This window comes from Ustilago hordei (assembly GCF_900519145.1).
Source record: "Ustilago hordei strain Uho2 genome assembly, contig: UHO2_contig_16, whole genome shotgun sequence".
In the NCBI taxonomy this organism is placed as follows: domain Eukaryota; kingdom Fungi; phylum Basidiomycota; class Ustilaginomycetes; order Ustilaginales; family Ustilaginaceae; genus Ustilago; species Ustilago hordei.
In genome coordinates, this window is record NW_024545273.1 from 170,661 (window position 1) to 191,862 (window position 21,202).

General features: G+C 53.6%; 6 protein-coding genes across 6 annotated transcripts; 2 read left to right on the top strand and 4 right to left on the bottom strand.

Annotated features, from left to right (window-relative positions):
• Window positions 1–1,237: 1,237 nt before the first annotated feature.
• On the top strand, window positions 1,238–5,563 carry UHO2_05933 (uncharacterized protein; the record flags this gene model as incomplete). The annotated part of the gene is made up of 1 exon (XM_041557647.1): window positions 1,238–5,563. One exon carries the CDS (start codon window positions 1,238–1,240, stop codon window positions 5,561–5,563), a length of 4,326 nt encoding a protein of 1,441 aa, XP_041413581.1.
• A 66-nt stretch (window positions 5,564–5,629) lies between these two features.
• On the bottom strand, window positions 5,630–7,708 carry UHO2_05934 (uncharacterized protein; the record flags this gene model as incomplete). Its single annotated transcript, XM_041557648.1, has 1 exon — window positions 5,630–7,708. One exon carries the CDS (start codon window positions 7,706–7,708, stop codon window positions 5,630–5,632), a length of 2,079 nt encoding a protein of 692 aa, XP_041413582.1.
• A 380-nt stretch (window positions 7,709–8,088) lies between these two features.
• UHO2_05935 (uncharacterized protein) lies at window positions 8,089–9,855 on the bottom strand (the record flags this gene model as incomplete). Its single annotated transcript, XM_041557649.1, has 1 exon — window positions 8,089–9,855. One exon carries the CDS (start codon window positions 9,853–9,855, stop codon window positions 8,089–8,091), a length of 1,767 nt encoding a protein of 588 aa, XP_041413583.1.
• Window positions 9,856–10,414: 559 nt separating this feature from the next.
• On the top strand, window positions 10,415–14,180 carry UHO2_05936 (uncharacterized protein; the record flags this gene model as incomplete). The annotated part of the gene is made up of 2 exons (XM_041557650.1): window positions 10,415–12,837; window positions 12,953–14,180. 2 exons carry the CDS (start codon window positions 10,415–10,417, stop codon window positions 14,178–14,180), a joined length of 3,651 nt encoding a protein of 1,216 aa, XP_041413584.1.
• A 767-nt stretch (window positions 14,181–14,947) lies between these two features.
• On the bottom strand, window positions 14,948–16,585 carry UHO2_05937 (putative monosaccharide transporter; the record flags this gene model as incomplete). The annotated part of the gene is made up of 1 exon (XM_041557651.1): window positions 14,948–16,585. One exon carries the CDS (start codon window positions 16,583–16,585, stop codon window positions 14,948–14,950), a length of 1,638 nt encoding a protein of 545 aa, XP_041413585.1.
• Window positions 16,586–17,371: 786 nt separating this feature from the next.
• Window positions 17,372–20,401, bottom strand: UHO2_05938 (uncharacterized protein; the record flags this gene model as incomplete). The annotated part of the gene is made up of 1 exon (XM_041557652.1): window positions 17,372–20,401. One exon carries the CDS (start codon window positions 20,399–20,401, stop codon window positions 17,372–17,374), a length of 3,030 nt encoding a protein of 1,009 aa, XP_041413586.1.
• Between the last annotated feature and the right edge of the window lie 801 nt (window positions 20,402–21,202).

Here is a 21,202-nt window from a genome sequence, read left to right on the forward strand (position 1 = left end):
CTGGTGTCAACTCCTTTGACACTGCTCCTCTTCCTCAGGACCTGCTTGCCAGTGTCCTATGACTCTTGTCTCTCGAGCCCCTGAGTGGTAACCATCTGAGCTTGGTCCTCTTTGTGGCTGTGCCTGCTCCTTGAGCTTGGTCCTCTTCATGGCTGTGCCTGGCCCTCCTTGCATATGGACCCAGTCCTTCTTTGCATGTGAGTCCATAGGAGTCCATGGTCTCCATGGAGACTGCACTATGACCATGCTCTCTACTGGTATCGACTAGATCTCTGATACCTGTGCTCCTTCTGTCTGAACCAGTGACCCTCCTGCTTCTTGAGCATTCAGGCCCATGACACCTTGCTTGTGCTAGCTTGGGTTTCAGTCTCTTCTGCCATGCTGTTGGATGGCTCTGTGGCTCAGTTGGTGGAGCTTCAGACTCTTAATCAATTGAAGAATGCCAAGGCTATATGCTGTCCAGAGCTACCAGCAAGCTTGGGTCCACAGGTGTATGTTCTTGAGAAAGGTCTTGTATTTCTTACTCATTAGTTACATCTTAATGGTCATATATATACCTTGTTGCCACCTTTGATCATGCCCAAATGAGATGAGCTATCTCCTATATACCCCTGAGTTGTCACCTTTTGTAGTATAGCACATGATCCGTTGGTATGACAACCCTCATGTGCTTCATTGTCTTCATTGCCTGTGCATGTTCTTGGCCTCTCAGTGTCTCAGCTAATGCTAGCGCATCCAGGTTGGAATGCTGACGCAGCTTCAACTGCGGGGCAGACACGTTTGGCTTGCCTGATCTGAATCTCTGCGAAAATGGCGTGTTGTTATACAAGTTCGGTGTTGTTTCGTGCGATTGAGTCCAGGCGGGATAACAGAATTTGAAACGCGCGACACGACACGAGCCTCGCTTCAGGGTCCAGACTTGCAAAGGCGTTGAGTGGAGGAATTGCGCAGAAGACCAACACATTCAAATTTTGAAAGAGGTGGCTATAAAGAAGCAATGATGGTCTTGGCCACTTCCAGCTATTCTCCCAGCTACCAACTAGTTGGCGCTCTGACGCCAAACTCCCCTATGGTCCCTACCTTGACATTGCCTCTTTCCATCGCCACACGCCTAGACGGATTCGCGCCGACCATAAGCGACAAGTCTCGGGCGGAACCGACTCCCTAAATGCCTGACAGCTGATCCGATCGATTGCTCTGTCACCCTGGCGGATGCTTCCTGACAAAAGCTACCGTCATGACTCTCGACGCTGTCGATGCTCTGTTCATGGATGAGCTCTTTGCTGACCTCGATGCCTCTCACTTCTCTATACCGCCATCTCAGAGTCCGCCAAAGAAGAAACCCCTCTCACTACCAGCATCGTCACAGCAACTGCACACAACACCCAAGACGAACGGCACACCTCTTCGCCCACATGCTGCTCGTGATAGATCTCCACCCAAGGACTCGACCCTTTTTCAGTCCCAGCCGTCAGTCGAACGCGACCTTGAGGACCTGTTCAAAGAGCCGCCATTCTCTCAGGTGCATCCAGCTCGCCGTGTCGTCTCAGCTTCCGGCATCAAGCGCCAAAAGATCGATCATGTCGAAGCGACAGCCTGCGAATCCATCCACTCGGCCTCCGATCAGCCATGCGAGCAGTGTCGGTACACGCGCTGTCGTGTTGTGGCGATAGTCGAAGGAGAATACGAGATCGCTGTAGATGTGCCTGGTGCCTCGAAGCGTACGCGACCGGAGAAGCTGCTCATTCTAGAGACGGACAAGCACAGCAAGAACAGCGGACAGGTCGGTCCGAGAGAGGGAACAGTAGGTCAAGCAGCTTCAGGCGACCAAGTCATCACCTTGCTAGCATCCTTACGTGATGACTGGCTCCAGACCATCGTTTCGGTCGGCAACATCGTACATCTTGTCGGCCACTTTGAGAACGAAGCACGGAAGATACCAATCGCTCTGGCCCAATCAAGAGCGCAGTCGGACAGGAAAGCAACACAGGATTTCAGGTCGTCGCCAAAGATCGAAGTGACCATAGAGAGACACGACAGTGCAGCCGACGAACACTCCAAAGTCAACCACATGGACGATGACGATGATCTCTGGGATGACTTGGAGTCAATGCCTTCTTTGTCGCAGTGCGCCACGCAGGAGCTGCTAGCCTCTGAGGAAGCACCTCGAGCAGCTGTGATGATCTTTGCCTCAAGATCTGCTCCGTCGCGGGACCTGACACAGGCCGATCACGCCCTCGACAACCTGTTGGTTGTTCATCCCGATGTTTTGGTTCCAGCGACTAAGGTCGCAGATGTGGCCTCCTGCATTCGCAAGCCTGTCGTCCAAGATCGACTGCGCGGCGCATCAGATGTGACCGTCAGCCTCGTCATGGGCAACATGCTACACGGGCTGCTGCAAGTCTGTCTGACGGCGTCGACCTTCCAACAGTGCTCAGAGCCATCACTGCATCATGATCACGATCCCCCACATGGTCAAGCTGTCGAAATCATTCCAGCCGTCTCTTGCTGGCCGGAACAGTGGCAAGGCATTGGTGACTTCAGCAGGTCTTTCGTCGAAAGCCAGGTTCAGGAGCAAGTCCGCTCCAACATCGAAAGCTTGTACGCCACCGAGCTCAGCGCTGACGAAGCAGCAACCCAATTGCGAGAGAAAGCTGCTCCATTCGCTCATTTTGCACGTACCTTCTTGTTCAAAGAGAACGATGTACCATTCCATCCAGAAGCCACCCTGCGCGAGTCTAGCCGAACGGCAGCGGCCACCCAGGCTAAGGTTCGGCTCAGCCGCATCCTTGACGTGGAAGAAGAGATCTGGAGTCCTGTCTTCGGCCTCAAGGGCAAAGTCGACGTGTCTGTCGAGTGCGACATCCTCGAGGGCGCTGACTCTCATCCGTCGAACCAGAACATACCATCCTCAAAGCAAGCGTTCTCACGAGGTAAGCGAAAGCACGCGGCAAGCGAGGGACAGAACCAGCGCATTACGACGTCGGTGGTGCCGCTCGAGCTTAAGACAGGTCGAGCTGAGGTCATCTCGACAGAGCACCGTGCTCAAACCATGCTTTACACGCTGATGATGTCTGATCGCTACGGCGTTACAGTGAGTGACGGGTTGTTGTACTACTCCAAATCCGGAGAGCTACATCGCATCAGTCGGAGCAGGAACGAGGTGCGTAGTCTCATCATCGGCCGCAACGAGCTTGCCCACTACCTCCGTCACGACACGGATCGACTTCGGAAAGCCAAGTTCGAGGAGCCGGAGGCAGAATCAGCACCTGTGCTGCCACCCACGATCGACAGTGAGCACAAATGTCGAAGGTGCTATGCGGTCGATGGCTGCATGCTCTTTCGCCGGGCCATCGAGGATGTCGTTGAGCCATCCGACGTCGCTGTTGCCGATATTGAAAGCAAAGGTATGCAGAAAGCAGGCAAGGTATTGCTGCCAAGGAGGACGCCTATCGCTGACGTCTATGAGCAAAAGACCGAGCATCTCAACGATGTCCATCTGGACTTCTTTCGCAAGTGGGATCGCTTGCTCAATCTCGAGGAAGAAGATGCTGTACGCTTTCGCATGGAGATGTGGACCATGACAGCCGAACAACGCGAAAAGGTCGGTCGATGTTTCGGCAACATGCGTCTCGAGATTGTCCCGGACACTTCCTCGCCTGGTCCCTCCGGCTCGATGCGGAAGGTCGTGCATCGCTTTGTTCGTCACCATGACCCAACTCAGGAAGCGGAAGCCGGCTTACTCTCCGGTCACATCACTGTCAATGACCCTGTCACAATCTCGATCGAGCCAGACATGCTCTCAGTCGCCCAAGGCTTCGTGGCCAAGCTCACGCCAACGGCGGTTGAGATCGGACTAGACCACTCGCTTGATGCGGCTTTGCGAAGAGCTTGGGAGAAGAGTCGTCACAGAAGACAGGCACAGTCTTTCGACCTAGCGTCTGCAGCAGAAGCGACCGTCTTCCGCATCGACAAGGACGAGCTTGGAAGCGGAATGGGCCGCATCCGAGCGAATCTCGCTTCCCTCTTCTTGTTGCCACAAAAAGGTGGAGATATTAAGCGTCGTGAGTTGGTTGTTGAGATGCGACCCCCACGGTTTCTTCAGCCAGCTCAGTACGAGGATGCATTCTCTGCACCCACTCCGCAGATGTCCGTACGCGATGTTGTCGCTCAAGTGAAAGCGGATCCAAGTGTCAACGAAGATCAGAAGCTGGCCATTGACAAGGTTCTCTCGGCTCAGGACTATGCTCTGGCCCTTGGTATGCCGGGAACAGGAAAGACCACGACGATTGCCAAGCTTATTGAGTTGCTCGTCAAGCTGGGTAAGCGGATCCTGTTGACTAGCTACACTCATTCCGCTGTGGACACAATCCTACGCAAGCTCGCTGAAGATCAAATAAAGACAGAAGGCGGCAGGCAAAGTGAGATGCGGATTTTGAGACTCGGCAACAAGGACAAGGTACACCCTGATGCCAGACAGTTCTTGCTTCCGCGTTGTACAACTCTCGAAGAGCTCAAGGATGCTTTCGAGTCTCCAAACGTCGTCGCTGCAACCTGTCTCAGTGTCCACCACACCTTCTTCTCTTCGGGTCTGGCGAAGCTCCGTGGCCGCGCCGACACGGACGACACATCAGTTCCTGCCTACCTCTTTGACTACTGCATCGTCGACGAGGCTTCGCAGATCCCACTGCCGACATGCTTGGGTCCGCTCAGGTTCGCAGACAAATTTGTCCTGGTCGGAGACCATCATCAGCTGCCACCGCTTGTCAAGAATGCAGAGGCGAAAGCAGGCGGACTGGACATGTCTCTGTTCAAGCTGCTCTCCGATCGACATGGAGCAGAAGCGATGGTGGCGTTGAGGTCACAGTACAGGATGAACGACGACATCATGAAGCTCTCGAACGAGCTTGTGTATCGAGGTGAGCTCAGGGCAGGTACCGATAGTGTCAGGGATCGAGTGCTCGAGTTGCCCAACTTCCAAGCAGCGCTGAACTATGTTGGGGAAGATGCATGGCTGCAGGACATGCTGCGGCCGGAAAGCAAGGTTCGGTTCTTGGACACGTCCAAGCGACTATTGGAGCAAGTCGGAGAGAGCAAGCATGGCGAACTTGTCAAGAACCAGTTCGAAGCAGAGCTCGTCGTCCGTTTAGCTTGGGCACTAGTCGCAGGCGGATGCAAGCCAGATCAGATTGCTGTCGTCACGCCTTATCGTCAGCAGATCAAGCTTTTGCGGACTCTGCTTCTCACACAGAGCCAGACGCAACTGACACAAGCAAGGGGAGAGGATCTCGGAGAGATAGAGCTGCTTACGGCGGACCAGAGTCAAGGAAGAGACAAAGATGTCATCCTCGTCACTTTCACTCGGGCAAACTTCAGCACCGCTATGGATGCTGCTGGCAACACAGGCGAGCTGCTCAACGACCTGCGCAGACTCAACGTGACACTGACGAGGGCCAAAAAGAAGCTGGTGATGATCGGACATAGTGCCACGCTCAAGAGTTCAACAGTGATCAAGCCGCTCCTAAGCTTACTTGAGCGAGAGGGTTGGATCACAGAGATTTGAGACATCGCTCGTGGTTGGTTTAGAAAGTGATGTAAGATGGCATTGCAATTCGATCAAGGCTACACATCATGACGATTCCTTCTTGTCCTTGTCAGACTGATTGTTGTTAGCATCGCCGAACTTGATCGCTTGAGACCCGAATGAGAAAGCACCCGGCTTTGCAGCCGTGCTTGCCGAGAAGTTGACAAAGTTGCTGCCGGAGGGTGGCGAGGACGACGCGCCGAAAGAGAAGGTCGGCGAGGCACCCGTCGATCCAAATGCTGTCGGTTGAGTCTCGCCACCTGCTGCAGCACCGAATGAGAACGAAGGCGTTGTTGTTGACGGCGTGCTGGTCGACGAGCCGAAGCCGCCGAAGGCTGGTGTACCATTGTCCTTGCTTGCTGTACTGCCGAAGGAGAATGCTGTGGCTGGTTTGGACTCGCTTGAAGTGGATGTCGGCTTGTCACTGCTGCTGCTGCTTCTAGTATTAGAAAAGTTGACAGGTTTGCCGCCGAAGGAGAATCCGCCTGAGCTGGTTGGCAGCTTAGGTGCACCTGGCATGTTGCGAGTTGCCTCTGCCTTCTTCTTGTCTTCTTCCGACGATGTGATGATCGGCTTGCCACCGAACGAGAAGCCGCCGCTTGGGAGCGAAAAGAAAGGCGGCTTGACAGTCGACTTGGAATCCGAAGCAGACTTGGAGCCAGTCACAACTAGATCGTCGTCGTCATCATCATCTTCGTCCTCCTCACCGCCATCATCCTCCTCATCCTCGTCCTCGTCGCCTTGACCGTCGTCCTCGTCTTCGTCATCCTCTTCTTGGTCGTCTTCATCCTCATCTCCATCGCCATCATCGTCTTCGTCTTGGTCATCTCCGTCTTCGTCCTCATTGTCGCCCCCTTCGTCGTCCTCGTCATCAGCCGGTGCATCCTGTTTCGCTGGCTTTGGGCCAGAACTAGATGCTCCGAAGGAGAACGAGGAGGAAGCAGGAGTTGCGGAAGACTGGGCTGAGCTCGAAGTGGGAAGAGGCGAAAAGGAGAAGCCTGTGCCGGCGGGCTTGGTGCTGCTGCTGCTCGAGCTGGACCCGAAGGAGAAGGAGGGTGCGCTTGAAGCAGAAGCACTGGCAGAAGGTCCACTCAACGTGGAAGCAGGCGTCGTGGCAGGCTTGCTGAAGCTGAAGCTAGGCAGACTGGACGAACAGGTGGAAGCAGCGGAAGGAGCAGGGACTGCCGTGGAAGATGAGCCGTTGGTAGCCGGCTTGAACGGGCTTGCTGTCGCGCTGAAGGAGCCTGTGCTTCCTGATGATGGAGCAGAGCTTTTGGAAGGAGATTTATCAACGCTCTCCCGATGCTTGCGGTACTGGTCCCGGAAAGATTCGATGAGACGGGTCAGGTCGGCAAAAGGGTCTGCTTGGAGCTGCTCCTTGATCTTCTGTGCAATTGTGGCTTGAATGGAGACATTCAAACCACGGAGCGAGCGAAGTGTCTCCTTGCTGCCAGTGGATGTCGAAGCGCTTGAACCGTTGGTAGATGCACCAGACGTGTTCGAGGACGAGTCAGTGGACTTAGGTGCTGCCGACATGTCTCCGAGAATGCCAGAAACGATGGTCGAGCTCTTCGATGGCACTGACGAGGTATTGGAAGCAGATGGCGATGCAGAGGTTGGGGCAGAAGCGTCGAAAGAGAATGTCGGCGCCGAAGCGGTGGTGCCGGAGGAGGTTTTAGAAGAGCTTGCAGCAGGAGGAGCAGCAGACTTGGCCGCGCCAAAGCCAGAGAAGCCGCCAAACGGATTGGCCTTCGCTGGTGGTTGTGAAGCTGTGTTTGTGCTGGAGACTGTGGTGGCACCAAAGCTGAACGTCGGTGTTGATGTTGCTGGAGCCGTTGATGAAGCGCCGCCGAACTGGCTATTTCCACCTAGACTAGCGAAAGGATTAGAGCCTCCCGGTGCGCTGAACGGTGAGGATGATGCCGCTGCTGGAGCGCCGAAGGGAGTTGGACTGGCAGCAGATGATCCTGATGTACCTGGCAACCCCTTTCGCTTGGGAAGACCGCGGATGACTCTACCAGCTGTCGGAGTAGCAGGCATCGATCCTTGTGAGGATGGCGAGTCGTCGTCCGATCCATCGTCTCCATCCTCCCTTCGGATCTGCTTCTCGGCTTGTCGCTTCATCCTTACGATACAACTGTGGCTGCTGTGTTGTTGTGAAGAAGTTGTGTCCAGGCTAGAAGGTGATGGAAATGCTGTTCAGAGTGTGTGAGAGACTCGCTTCATACGACAGAGCATGGACAAGAAGAATGTCGGCGAGGATCGAAATTCTTCTTGGGCTCATGGACACTTGATGAGAATGCTCGCCGAAATCTCAATTCAGAAAGCATCGGCGCGCCCGATTTCTGCATCCGATTCCACAGATGTTCCAATACTGGCGGGTAACCATTTCTGCACCGAAGGCTTCGAACACTCTCAGACATTACTCTTATCTCGCTTCGACCAAGACTACTTTTAAGGGGTATCGGTAGAGTTGCCATGTTCCGGATTGAAAGTACTTCTGATTAAACTTTGAGAGCGCGCACTGAGTTGCCCGCTGCCATAGCGATCCAGTCCGAGTCGTGAGGAGCGAAGCCGGAGGAAGAGCTGCCTCCGCCTGTACTGCCTGCGGTGAACTCGTTCCACTCCTGTACAACGCTCTTGTTGCTACTGGATCCTCCTCCCCCACTGTATCCTCCGACACCTGGCGGGAGGCCACCGCCTCCTGCTCGTAGCCAGGAGACATTGTTGACCATGTCCTGATTTGGTGTGGTATATGCCAGGAAGGGGATCTCTGCACCGATACCAATGCTACCTGCGATACTGGCAGTGGGTGCAGGACTAGCGGTACCTCCGAAGGATGATGAAGAGTGCGAGTAGCCGATGGAGCCTGGTGCTGGTGATGGTGCGTGGCTGTTCCTGCTGCGTCTGCCTTGTGCAGATGCAGTTCGAAGTGTGGTCGAGGCGAGATCATAGACCAGGACTTGCGCGTCGTCAGCAGCGGAGCAAACCATGCCTTTGCTTGGCCCAAGTACTCCAGCTCCGACGGATGGCGGACCCCAAGCAATGGCATTGACTGCCGATGAATGGCCTCGAAGCTCGAGAATGGGCGAGCCAGGGGCTCGAACATCAAGGATCTGTACTGATTCCGACTCTAGATGAAAAGTAGCGAGATAGTTGGCATCCCATGGATTGAAGGCGATGCGTAACAGAGGAGCGGCTGGCGCACTGCGGGTAGATGTCGCTCTCGATGATGTTGACATGCTGGTTCCTGGCCGAGATTCGGTGGCGCCTGGCGCTGTGCCCGTCTCGTAGATGATAGTCGAATGTTCGAGGCTGCGTAGATCAAAGACACGTACACTTCCGTCCGCACCGACACTAGCAAACACATCGGCTGAGCCTGGACACCAATCCACATCGTAAACTTCGCGATCGTGTGCAATGAGCTGCGTCAAGGCGGTTCGAGTTGGCAAATCCCAAATGGTACATGTTGTGTCAATACTGGAGGTGACGATGAGGTTTGGTGATGGTGTATTCCATGAGAAGGACGTGAGAGGGGCTGGCGGACTCTTGGTGTTCTTTGAATGTGCTAAGACGCTCTTTTCGCGGAGCGAGAAGGGTAGCTGTGAAGCCTCGCCTTGTGGTGCACCACCGCCGTTACCGCCAACGTAGCTAGACTGATAAGGATCAGCATACTCGTTCCGGTAGATCTCCCAAATGCGCAGACAGTCGGCGGTACTTGCCAGCAGCTCCCTATCTGGATAGTGATCCGGCAATTCCGCACCTTGGCCTGAGAGTGAGTTGCGCACCTTTGCACCCCAGCTGCCGCGCCTAGCGAGTTTCGAGGTTGGCGAAGCGTACCCGCGCTCGCCTGAGCCCCTCTCCCTGTCCAGTGATGCTTCGCGACGTTCGCCCGAGGAAGCATCGAAGAGTGTCGATGGCTGAAACCCAAGCTTTGTTGGAGGATATGGATGAGAAGCATCTGCCAGCAGAGTTAAAGAGGATGGGTCTCGTGGGTGGAAGCCGAGGATCTGGATGCGGTTTGTATATTGCTCGATGAAGGATCCGACAGCTACCCTGGCGCTATCTGGTGGAGCTGGAGTGGTATTTGGAGGTGGCCCGGCGAACTCATCTTGACGGCCGAGCGGCGATGGAGAAGGAGGAATGTATCTTGCGGAGCCGGATGGATTTCGCGGATGATAGGATGACGAAGCGGTAGAGGTCGACGGATGGTTCGACCATGCCAGTGCAAAGACAGGCCATGGCGCCTTGTATTCTGCTGTCGGTGGCATCGTGGCAGGCTAGCAGATGGTTGATGGAGATCGAATCCGTTGTATCAGCAAGAGAAGACGACGCCAAGTTCGAGGCACAACCGACTGTTGCTGCTCGGGTTCGGAACTAGCCTCGCACTGAGAGATGATGGTTCTGGCGTGGTCTGTAAGAAATCCGATTGGCCTGTCCGCTTCTCGTTAGGAGCTCCGAGCGAGCTAAAGTGTGGCTCTGCGCGAGCTTGTGATGGTTGGCAGAAGCAGCTGAGATTATGACGGCGCAATGTGTTCGGCAAGTAAGGCTGTATGTGTGTGTGTGTGTGTGTGTGTGTTGGTCTCTCGTGGAGGTGGCTCGGCAGTCGAGCAACGTTTTACTCCACGCACGGACGTGAGCTCGCATTTCGGCAAGCAAAAAGGCAAAAGAAAAAAGAAAAAAGAAAAAAAAAAAAAGAAAAAAAAAAAAACCTTATTCTGTGCGGCTTGCTATCCTACATTTCCTTCAGAATCTTTGTCGACCCTCTTTGCTGCCAACACCGCTCAAATCCACTTGTAGAGGTGATAGGTGGTAGGTGGTAGAGAAAAGATGAGCGCTTCCGATATGGCTGTGGACGCCACAAACGGCTTGTCCGTCGGAGGTGACTTTGGAGGAGAAAGATCAGCATCGGCTCTCCCGACGACATGCTCTGCAAATGCGGAAGGGCCGATATCGCAAGAAGGGCTCTTCGACGCACTTTGCCAGGCTCAGAGCAGCTTATCACAGCAATCGCAAGCTTGGGCTGAGATGCATCCTCTCAACACATCACTGCAGTCGCTCTATTCGCCTTGCAACACTGACGGAGAGCTGTCACGCGAGCAGTATCGGCATCTCATTTCTCAGCTTCGTCACTCTGTCTCACGATTTGCGGCAAGGAGTGCTGCTCTCAAATCACAAGGCTCGAACTCTTGTTCGGCGTCGGTGCCGCAGTGTGAAGATGCAAGCACTTCTGCTCAGCTGCACCGATATATCTCGCTGCTCACCGAAACTTCAACACACACCGCAGCACTTGCGCACTCTATCGCGCCGATCAAGTCAGCTGGCCAATCGCAGAAGGAAGCAGCGTTTGGTGAGAATGCTTCGGCTCCCTTGCCACAACGCTTGCAAGCCGGCCTCTTGCGCAGCGGACCTTGCCAAGGGCCTTGTGCTAATCGGCAGGATGCGCTGCAAAACTTGGCAGCCCTCTGCGACACGCTCGAGAAGAGGGCGCAATCTCTTGGTCTCGAAACGTTCTCAGAGCCCTCTTCAGATCCTGCCGCACCACCATCCCATCCACAGTCTGCAGACACACTCACCCACACATTGACGCTCGGAGCCAAGATCCTCGTCATCGATGTCGAGTTCCATATAATCAAGAACAGCGCAGGCCTTGGTTTCCGTCCAAAGTGCAAGTTGAAGCTATCCTATGCAACAGACTCTCCAGATTCCCAGCAGACTCGAGACCCTCGCCTCGGTCTCCTCCTCGAGCAGGAGGTACAGAAAATTGCCGACAATCTCTTTGGCCTCTTTAACAACGCCAATCTTCAACACGACAGGTCTGCTGTCTCGAAAGCTCTTGCAAGCTGGACCAACAACCTCAACGAGCTTCTTCTACTCGATCATCTTGAAGCTCAGGCGAGCCAAGCTGCACCAGCAGGTTCAAGATCTAAAGACCTCTTTGCTGCTATGCAAGAGCTTTGTGCGGCTGTCATCAAGCTATCTCATGCCGAAGCTTCTTCTTTTACTTCCACAGCTTTGCTCGATCGTGGACATGGACTACACCAGCTACACTCCAACAAGCCCTTCCTCCATTCCGTGTTCGCAAAAGACCCAGTATCAAAGCAGGAGTATACAGTGTCGCTCGGCGTGCAAGCGCTCCATCTTCCTGCCGCGAGTCATTCTGCTCCTCGCGCCACCTCGCCTTCATTCCCGCTTTCTGAGGCCGCCAACGATATCCTTGCCGCTTCCGCAACTTCAGATCCGGCCAGATCGTTAGGATCAGTTGCATCGCCGATTGACAAGCAGAAGCGCGTCCCCTTGCACTTTGTTGTTCGATTGTCCCCACCTGTCGTGGTCACCAGGCCGACTGCTGCCAAGCTCGTAGCCATTTGCAACCTCAAACAGGCCACGCCTCACAACGCCGCCGCCGCACCATCCACCGGCGCAACTTGGTTTGAAGACGTATTGGCTTCCTCATGGTCTAGACGACCAAAACATGTTGCCCATCAAGACCTGCGTAAAGCTTCTCGATGCACCTTTACTCTCGCGCAGACAGTCGAAAGCGTTCGCAGCACCGAGTCGCAGGGACTCGTCATTGATTCTTTGCCATTGCTAAGCGCATCCACTGTATCCGCTGATGCTATGGATGAGAGTGACGCCTCACTGCCCCGATCATCTACATTGGCCAGATTCTTTGCCGCTATTGAGGTGCTGCGAGATGAAGTCAAAGTCACCGAGCTCATGCACTCTGCTATCGCCTCCAGTGATGCTACCGCAGACTTGAACAAGCTAAATCAGACCACATCAGACGAGCTCAACCTGGATGATATACTATCTGCAGCATCAGAAGACATGTCGTCCAAGATTCCTGTTACTCTTGCTTTCCGCACACCCGTCCGTGATGCAACGGAAGAGGCCCGTCAATCACTGAGCTTGCAGCTCACCTTCCGCATCCTCGCGGAGGACGGCTCAACCGTCGGCTTCGAGGCCTCCGTCTCGCCATCGAAGCAAGCATCCGAGATTGGCTGGTCGCTCTCCGCTGATGTCAAGCTTCCTTCAGCAGCGGCCTCCAACAGCAAGACAGCTCGTTTGCAAAGCTCGTCGGCAGAAGCTCAGTTCATAGCGTCAAAGCTATCCGACCTGGATTCTCTTGAGGATGTGGTGCTTGGTCTGGCAGACTGGGCCGAGAAGCAATTCGCAGTCCGTCTTAAAAAGCCAGCAGAGACAGCAGCCAGCTTCAACCCGCTGTCGTACGAGCAGCAGAACGTTCATGCGTAAGTGCGTAACTGTTTCCCCCGAACGACTGTTCCTCACACTAGGCCGGAATGGCATCTCATCTGCCTTGATCCTCGACTGACACCTTTGTGACCTTTGCCTCCATCCCGACAGAATCTACGAGACGATCGCACCTCACTTCTCCAGCACACGATACAAACCATGGCCGCTAATTCCTGCATTCTTGAGCACCATCCCAGCCGGCAGTCTGGGAGCCGACCTCGGATGCGGCAATGGCAAGTATCTTCCGATACGATCGACCCTCGCACTGTCTCCTCCCTCCACGTCTGGCGGGCAGGACAAGGGCACGGAGAATCTCGAGGCCTCAAAACGTTTGAACAGCCTCCTCACTTTCGGCGTGGACCGCTCCTCGAACTTGGTCGCTTTAGCGCGCGATAACTTTGGTATGCTCGAAAATGCCAAGTCCAAGCCTACCGGTGGAAAGGATGTAGTGCCATCAACGACAAGGCGTCAGGAGGTCGCAGTTGGAGACGCTATTCATTCATCCCTGCGTACTGGTCTCTTCGACTACGCGATCAGCATTGCCACCATCCATCACTTTTCCACCTGGGAAAGAAGACGTGCTTCTGTGCAGGAGCTCATCCGTCTCATCGAGCCTGTGGATGCATCATCTTCATCTACGAGCGGAGACGGTGGCGAGGCGTCGACGCCGGTCGACCCACGCCTGAAAGGCGGATCCGGTCGCGGCAGGTTCATGATCTTCGTCTGGGCGCTCGAGCAAAAAGATGAAGGCAAACGACAGTTCCAGGCTTGCGATCCTGAGGCTTTGAAGAGCAAGCCAGAGATCGATGACCCCAATCATGCTCAGAAGAGTAAAGATCGTCTCGTGGCATATAGCGGGTTGCAGGCAGCGTCGGCGCAGTCGCTCGAAGCCGAGACAAAGGTCACCGACGACCAAGACGTCCTCGTTCCTTGGGTGCTCACCACCGCCACACCCAAGGCGAGCAAAAAGGTCAAACCTGCATCACCATCCAAGAAGAAGGGCAAGAAAAGTCAAACATCACCTACAGAGGCGGATAGCGGGAGCGTGAAAGAGATCCAAGCCAGCCTCGCTGAGATCAAAGTGGAAGCGAACGACGAAGACAGCAAAGCGGAGACGACAAAAAAGGACGCCGAGCGACCGGTCTACAATCGTTACTATCACATGTTCCGTGCAGGAGAGCTCGAGGCGCTTGTCGCTGATGCAGCAGCCACCATGCCTCTTGTCCACCGTCGTCGAGAACCGAGCGGAAGGAAGGAAAAGGTCGAGGTGGTGAGCGAGGCAAGTGGGTGGGAACGCGGTAACTGGTGGGGAGTTTGGCGGGTTCAGCGGTCGCAATGACGTTTTGTATCTTAGTTGACTCTTACCCCGCCTCGCTTCATTCTCGCAAAGCAACAAGGCATCTGGGTGCGATGAAGGTTCAGTTCCCCCACCGTGATCTTGTGCATGTGCTTCGGACAGAATGACCGGTGTGGGGTTGATGAGGTGTGACGTTGCATATTGGTGGTTCCACCGCTGCTGCGCCTTCATATACCCCGGTCTGTGATGACGAATGTGGGCCTGCTTAGACGTTATGAGACTGACTGAGGGTACAATGCACCAAATCGGCATAGGATTGTTGCATTCAGTTTCGGATGAAGAGGGCCCTGACATTCAAACACGTACGATGACAGATGACCGCGCTCCGTTGAAAAGCAACAGGATAGTTGCAGTTGGGCTAGCTCAAGATTAAGGTTGTTTCGAGCGAAAACCTTGATCCACGCGAAGGTGGCGATGTTGGACAAAATGTTGACGAGCGATCAGCATGGATTACAGTTGCTCGTGATACTCCTCAATGGCACACACACACAAAAGATCAGAAAAGGTGAAGATATAGCTGAGATGGGTATGAGATTGCTTCTGAGATAAAGATAGCGTTTTGAAAAAGCCGAGCTATGCCAAACTGTTGGCTAGCTAATGATGATAAGCAACATGAGAGATACAGTTCATACATCCGTGACAAATGATAATGGAGATCATGAAAAGATCATCTGATCAACACGCATCGAAGCGAGAGATCTAGCAGAAGTGATGAGGAGGAGAGCGAGCGAACCAAGCACCACATGGCTCTAGTACTTCTTCTCGTCGTGGGTGGCAAGCTCGTCGTCCTTGACGGGGACGACACCACCCTCGAGATCGGAGCGGCGAGCGCGGATCTCGGCGTTGGCATGGGACGAGGCGATGGCGCTGGTCTGGGCGTACATCTCGTCGACCTCCTCGAGCGAGAGGAGACGGGTCTCATAAACGAAAAAGTAGGCAAAGATGGCACAACCAGCGCAGGTACCAGTCCAGATGAAGAAGACCTTGGTACCAAGACCAGCGTGGCCGGGACCAGACTGAACGAGGTAAGGGGTGGCAAAGCCGATAGCAAAGTTCCAGAGCCAGTTGGAGGCAGTGCAGAGAGAGAGAGCCTTGGCACGGATGGCGAGAGGGAAGATCTCACCGCAGACGACCCAGGCAGCAGGACCCCAGGTGGAGGCGAAGCCAGCAATGTAGACGCAGACAAAGGCGACGAGCGACTTGCCGGCGGAGGAGTTGGTCGATGGAACGGCGGTACCGACAACGGCGACGATGAGCTCACAGGCGCACATCCAGACGGCACCCCAGATGAGGAGCTTGCGGCGACCGAAGCGCTCCATGCCCCACATGCCTGGAAGAGTGCTAACGACGTTGACGACGTTGTAGATGACCGAGAAGATGAAGGGGTCGGAGTTGGGAAGAGCGTTCTTGGAGAAGGTGGTACCGAAGTAGAAGATGAAGTTGATACCGGTAAGCTGCTGGAAGGCCTGGATGAAGGTACCGGTGAAAGTTCGGAGGAGGTACTTTCGATCGTTGTTCTTGAAGCAGTCGAGGTAAGAGCCAGTGGAGTGGGTGAGCTCGATGTCAAGGTTGGTCTGGATGACCGAGAGCTCGGAGCGGACGAGGGGGTCGTCAACGTCAGTGGAGTTGAGGCGGGCAAGCGACTTGGAGGCACGCTCGTGGTTGCCCTTCTTGACGAGCCAACGGGGGGATTCGGGGAGGACAAGGAAGAAAGCGCAAAGGATGAGAGCAAAAACAAACTGGATACCGACGGGGACACGCCATGCGCTGGTGTTGTCGCGGTTCTGAGTACCGTAAGAAGCAAGCGAGGCGCAAAGGAGACCGATGGTGATAGCCCATTGGTAACCGGAAACAACTGCACCACGGATCCAGCGAGGAGCAGTCTCGGACTGGTACATGGGGACAATAGTGGAGAGAATACCGACACCGAGACCAGCAATGACACGACCACCGATGAAAACACCGAGATCAGTAGTGGCCATCTGCATGATGACACCAACGCAGAAGACGAGGAGAGCAATCTGCATACCCCATCGTCGACCAAGGATGTCGGAAATGGGAGCACCGGCAAGGGCACCGATGAAGGTACCAGCGGAAAGGATCGAGACAACGAGTGAAGTGTCGCTGGTGCTCAAGTCGTAACCGGGCTTGGGGGCACCAGTGGTGTTGGAGGGGACGTTGACGGGGTAGAACTGACCGAAGGTCTGCTTGAAGTTCTCCATGACAAGGAGACCAGAGATGGTACCGGTGTCATAACCGAACAGAACACCACCGAAAGCGGAAGCAGCGGCGACGAGAATAGCGGGAAGCGACTGCCTAACGGTGGCAGGCTTGACCACAGCGGAGGCGTAGCCAGTGTCGACGGGGGCAACAGCACCACCAGCCATCTTGAAAAGATTTAGAGAGAGTGTTGGAGGGAAGGGAGCAGAAGTAATGAGGTGATGGACAAGCTTTAGCCTTGAAGGAAGGGGAAGAACCACGAAGCTTGATGGAGGATGGGGGAACGATGAAGATGAAGAGGTCGAGATGGGGGGTTTATGTAGCCTTGCAAGATGGGACTCGGGGAGGGTGGGCGCTGCGTGAGCTGGTCAACCATAGAAGAAAGGGAAAAAAAAAAGAAAAAAAAAAAGAAAAAGTGTTGACACGCGGGTGTTGTCCAGCTGGAAGGCGAGACGAGTGCGCCCAGAAAGGAAGGGTTCAGGTAGCAAACGACACGAGGGGATCCAAGAGAAACAGGGAGAGACGACCGAATTCGGTAGGCAAACATCCAATCAACACATGGGGGCCCCAAAGCCCATCCACAAAAAAAGTTGAGGGGCCGAATCTGGAGAAAGGCTGCTGTGATGCGAGCAAAAAGGGATGATCCACAAGTGGGGTGGGCAAAAGGGGAAAGGGGGAAAAGGGATAGAAAATAAAGATAAAAATCCTATGAGCCTGCCCCTGGGTCGAGAAACGAGAAACGGGCACCAGAGCAAAGGTTAGCGAATGAACAGTTAAGAATCAAATGAAGATAACAATTAATATACGGCGTTATCGGGGTCACGATCAGACTCCCTTTACCACAGCCGTATGTTCTATGTAATGCTTAGTTTTCATGATGTGAGACTGAATGACAAACACATATATATACTCCATTCACTGCTCTGGTCCTATTCGAGGCAGGATGTGTCTCTTCATTTGTACTCCTGTGTTGCTATGATACCGGGTGCCACTGTGCTGTCACCATGACAACAATTACGTACCTCATTGTACTTCTCGCTTACGTGAGCCTCCCGTGTCTCAATGTCTCGGCCGTAACATGTGCATCTTACTTGAGATGCCGACGCATCTTCAACTCCCCCCTTCGGCGGGATCTCCAGTCCTATCATCCTAGCCAATCGTGAGGTGTTAAGACCCTGTAAGGGTTTTGTCAAGACATCTGCAACATTGTTTGCCGTTCCGACATATTTGATTTCCACATCGCCCTCTTGTACGTGATCGCGAACGAAATGATACCGTGTGTCGATGTGCTTTAACTTCCAATGTTTGGCTGGATCTTTACTCACCTGTATGCACCCCTGGCTATCTGTGTATAGTACGGGCCGAACGTCCGTGGTCTCCAAATCCCAGAGCAAATATGAGAAGAATAAGGTTTCTCGTACCGCTTCGGAAGCGGCGACAAACTCTGCTTCGACTGCCGACAATGCCACACACTTCTGAACGTGTGATTTCCAACTCACTGGACACCCATATACATATGTTATCGACCCCGAGGTGCTTCTTCGTCCATTTGTGGGGTCGGATGCCCAGTTTGCGTCGGTATACGTCGTTACCGGTGTATCCGAGTGCTCGTTTGTCTCCCCTCCTAGGTGCAACTGATATTCGTTCGTTTGGTTCAGGTACTTTACCACGTGGATGGCTGCCTTCCATGCACTGTCGATCGGGATCGACATATATCGCGCCAATACGCCGACGGCAAAGGCAATATCTGGTCGGGCTGTGTTGGAGACCCATAATAGTTGGCCGACCAATTCTTGATACTTCTTTGCTCGCTGAGGTTCACATCGCTCGCCTCCGGCAACGTTCGCTACACTCAGCATGGGTACCCAAGATTTCTCGTTTGCTCCTCCTAACCATTTGTTCACCATTTCCTTGATGTATGCCGTTAGACCCAGAGATATCCTCCTCCGTCTTCTATCACGTGTGATCTTGATACCCAGAAATTCTTTGACCCTTCCATTGTCTTGCGTCTCCCATTTGTCCATGATCTCTCGCTTTGCGCGATCTACTTCATCACGACTGGGTGATGTTATTAGCATGTCGTCCACGTATGCTGTGATGATCGTGATCTTGTCGCCTGTCCCTCTTGAGTATAGGCATGGTGCGCTCGGCATGCAATGGAATCCGATCGTCCGGAGATGTGAGTCTAACTCAATGTTCCATTCTCGGCCCGATTGTTTCAGACCGTACAGTCCTTTCACTACCTTCAACACTTTTCCGGGTGGCATTTCGATTCCTACTGGGGGCTTGAGGTATACATCATGGTGTATAGTGGAGTTCAGGTACGCTTGCTTTACGTCGATAGAATCCATTTCCCAATCTCGTACTGCTGCGACAGCGATCACCCCTCGAATGGATTGGATGGGTGCTACTGGTGCGAAGACCTCTGTATAGTCGATGCCCTCGCGTTGAGTGAAACCTCGTGCCACGAGCCGGGCTTTGAACTTTGTCGGCACGAGGTTTGCATCGGTTTTGATCTTGAGTACCCAACGTGTGTCGACAGTATTTGCACCCTTTGGGAGGTCGACTATCTCCCATGTGCCCATCGCCTCCAATCCATCCAGCTCCTTTCGCATGGCCTCCTCCCAGTGTTTTCTGTCCTTTCCACTCATTGCTTCATGTATGGTTGGGTCCAGGTTCTTTCTCCATTCCGGTCGCATCGCTACGAGTCCATAGAATTCGCTGTCAATTTGAGTTTCGGCGATTGGTCCTTGTTCCATCACCTCCGCTGTTCCTTCGCTTAATCTTTCTTCCGAATCTGTCTCCATATCCATGTATTCTCGTAGTGGCTCTTCATCTGTTTCGTCGAATATATTTTCCTTATTGTATCCTAGATCTTCGAAATTTTCCTCTGTCATCATCATTGGGGGTGCCTTTGTGTCAACCGGTCGCCACTCTGTTCTGTCTGACCAGCACTTTGATTCCATGAATTTTGCTGAGTTGCTCCAGAAGATGTTCGGATTGTAGTCCAGGCTGTAGAAGAGCCAGCCCTTCCTTTCTAGACTGTACCCTAAGAAAATGGATGCGACGGCTCGCTGGTCCAGTTTCTTGTTGTCCCGTTTAACTTTGGGTACGTTTACCCATGCCAGACAACCAAACACTCGTAGGAGCTTTAAAGCTCGTTCCGGCGACTTGCCAAACATCGCTTGATAAGGGAATTCATTATCAACGCTCGGAGTGAGGTTTATTTTGAACGCCGCAGCTCTGATCGCGTATGGCCAGAACTTCTTCGGTAGTCTCCTCTGCATTAGCAACGTTCTCATCTTCTCTCCAAGGGTCCTGTTCATTCTTTCTACCCGTCCATTTTGTTTGCTGTTGTACCCTACGGTGGTTTGCCACTCTATGCCCTTTTCTAACGACCATTCTAATGCATCATTGCTTTTCCATTCCGTTCCTTGATTGGATCGGATCGCTTTTAGCTTCCGATCCGTCTGTGTCTCCAGGAACGAAACAATCCTTTTAAGTTGCATAAAGGCATGACTCTTTTGTGTCAATGGCTGTGCATACACATACTTGCTATGATTGTCGACCAGCACCAACATGCATGTGTACTCCGTCACGTGGGATGAGTCTATTATTAGATCGACGTGGATAAGATCCAGGGGCCCTACGGCTCTTTCGCCGCTACCTTTCCCCATCTGAGTGCTTGTGCTCTTGGATCGTACGCACTGCTCACATGTCAGAGCAGTGTTTGGATCCAATTTCATGGTATGCTTATCCTTTAACTTGCTTGTGATCGCCTTAGCTTTATCTCTTCCTGGGTGCCCGAGATGCTCATGCCATAGTTGTTGCTTTGAAACTTTCGGCTCATTCTCAATATGCTCGAACTCCTCATCAACACCTTCAAACAATGGTGCTGATGTGGCCATCGCGCTTTCTTGCCATGTGTCGCCTCGGAACTCCAGAAGTCCTCGCTCGCGATTCTTTGCAATCTTAAGTGTCATGCCGTTTGTTAGAAAAATTTGGCCGCCGGTTGTGTCCAATATCACTCGTGCTCCTTCATCCGTTAATGAATTTGTTGACAGAAGGTTAACATTAAGGTGCTTTACATACAATACATTTTGCAGAGAGATTTCCCCGTAATCTGTTGATATGCTTGCATCTCCTATAGCTGCCGCTTCCAAGACCTCGCTTCCGGCGGTAATTATCCGCTTTCGGCAAGTTCTCGGGTGGATGAGCATGCTGTAGTCGTTCACCATATGGTAACTCGCCCCCGAGTCCAAGATCCAATGAGCTGTTTCTTTTGTGTTCGAGGGGTCCTGCCATTTCATTGGGAGGGTGAGGGAGCACCACGCTTCCTATTTAGGTTCAGCGAGGGGGGAGTCCTTGGGAATGGTAACCAAGGCGTCGCATTGACTGATACCATGTCCCGGTCGCTTGCAGACCCAGCATCGGATTCGGCGTGACTTGCTTGCGTTCCTCGAGCTCGTGTGGCTGTTGTCGGCTTCGGCTTCGGTCTCTCCGGCCCGTTCGTTTTGATCGTCGTTGCCGGCGGTTCTAGCACTGGCTTGTCGAGGGTCGATCCTTTGTGCGGGGACGCTCTCGACAGCGGTCTGCCGGATGCTTAGTGCGGTGGCAAGGGCGTTGAAATCGATTTGATGGACGGTGGCAACCGTCTCCTTGTACACCGGATGCCGGATCGTGCATTTCTGCAGAGCCGAGAACAATGTATCATCGGCGAATGGTTTGCCGAGGAGGCTGCTTTCGGTTTGTATGGACCGGATCTCTTGAATTAGCTTTCTGGC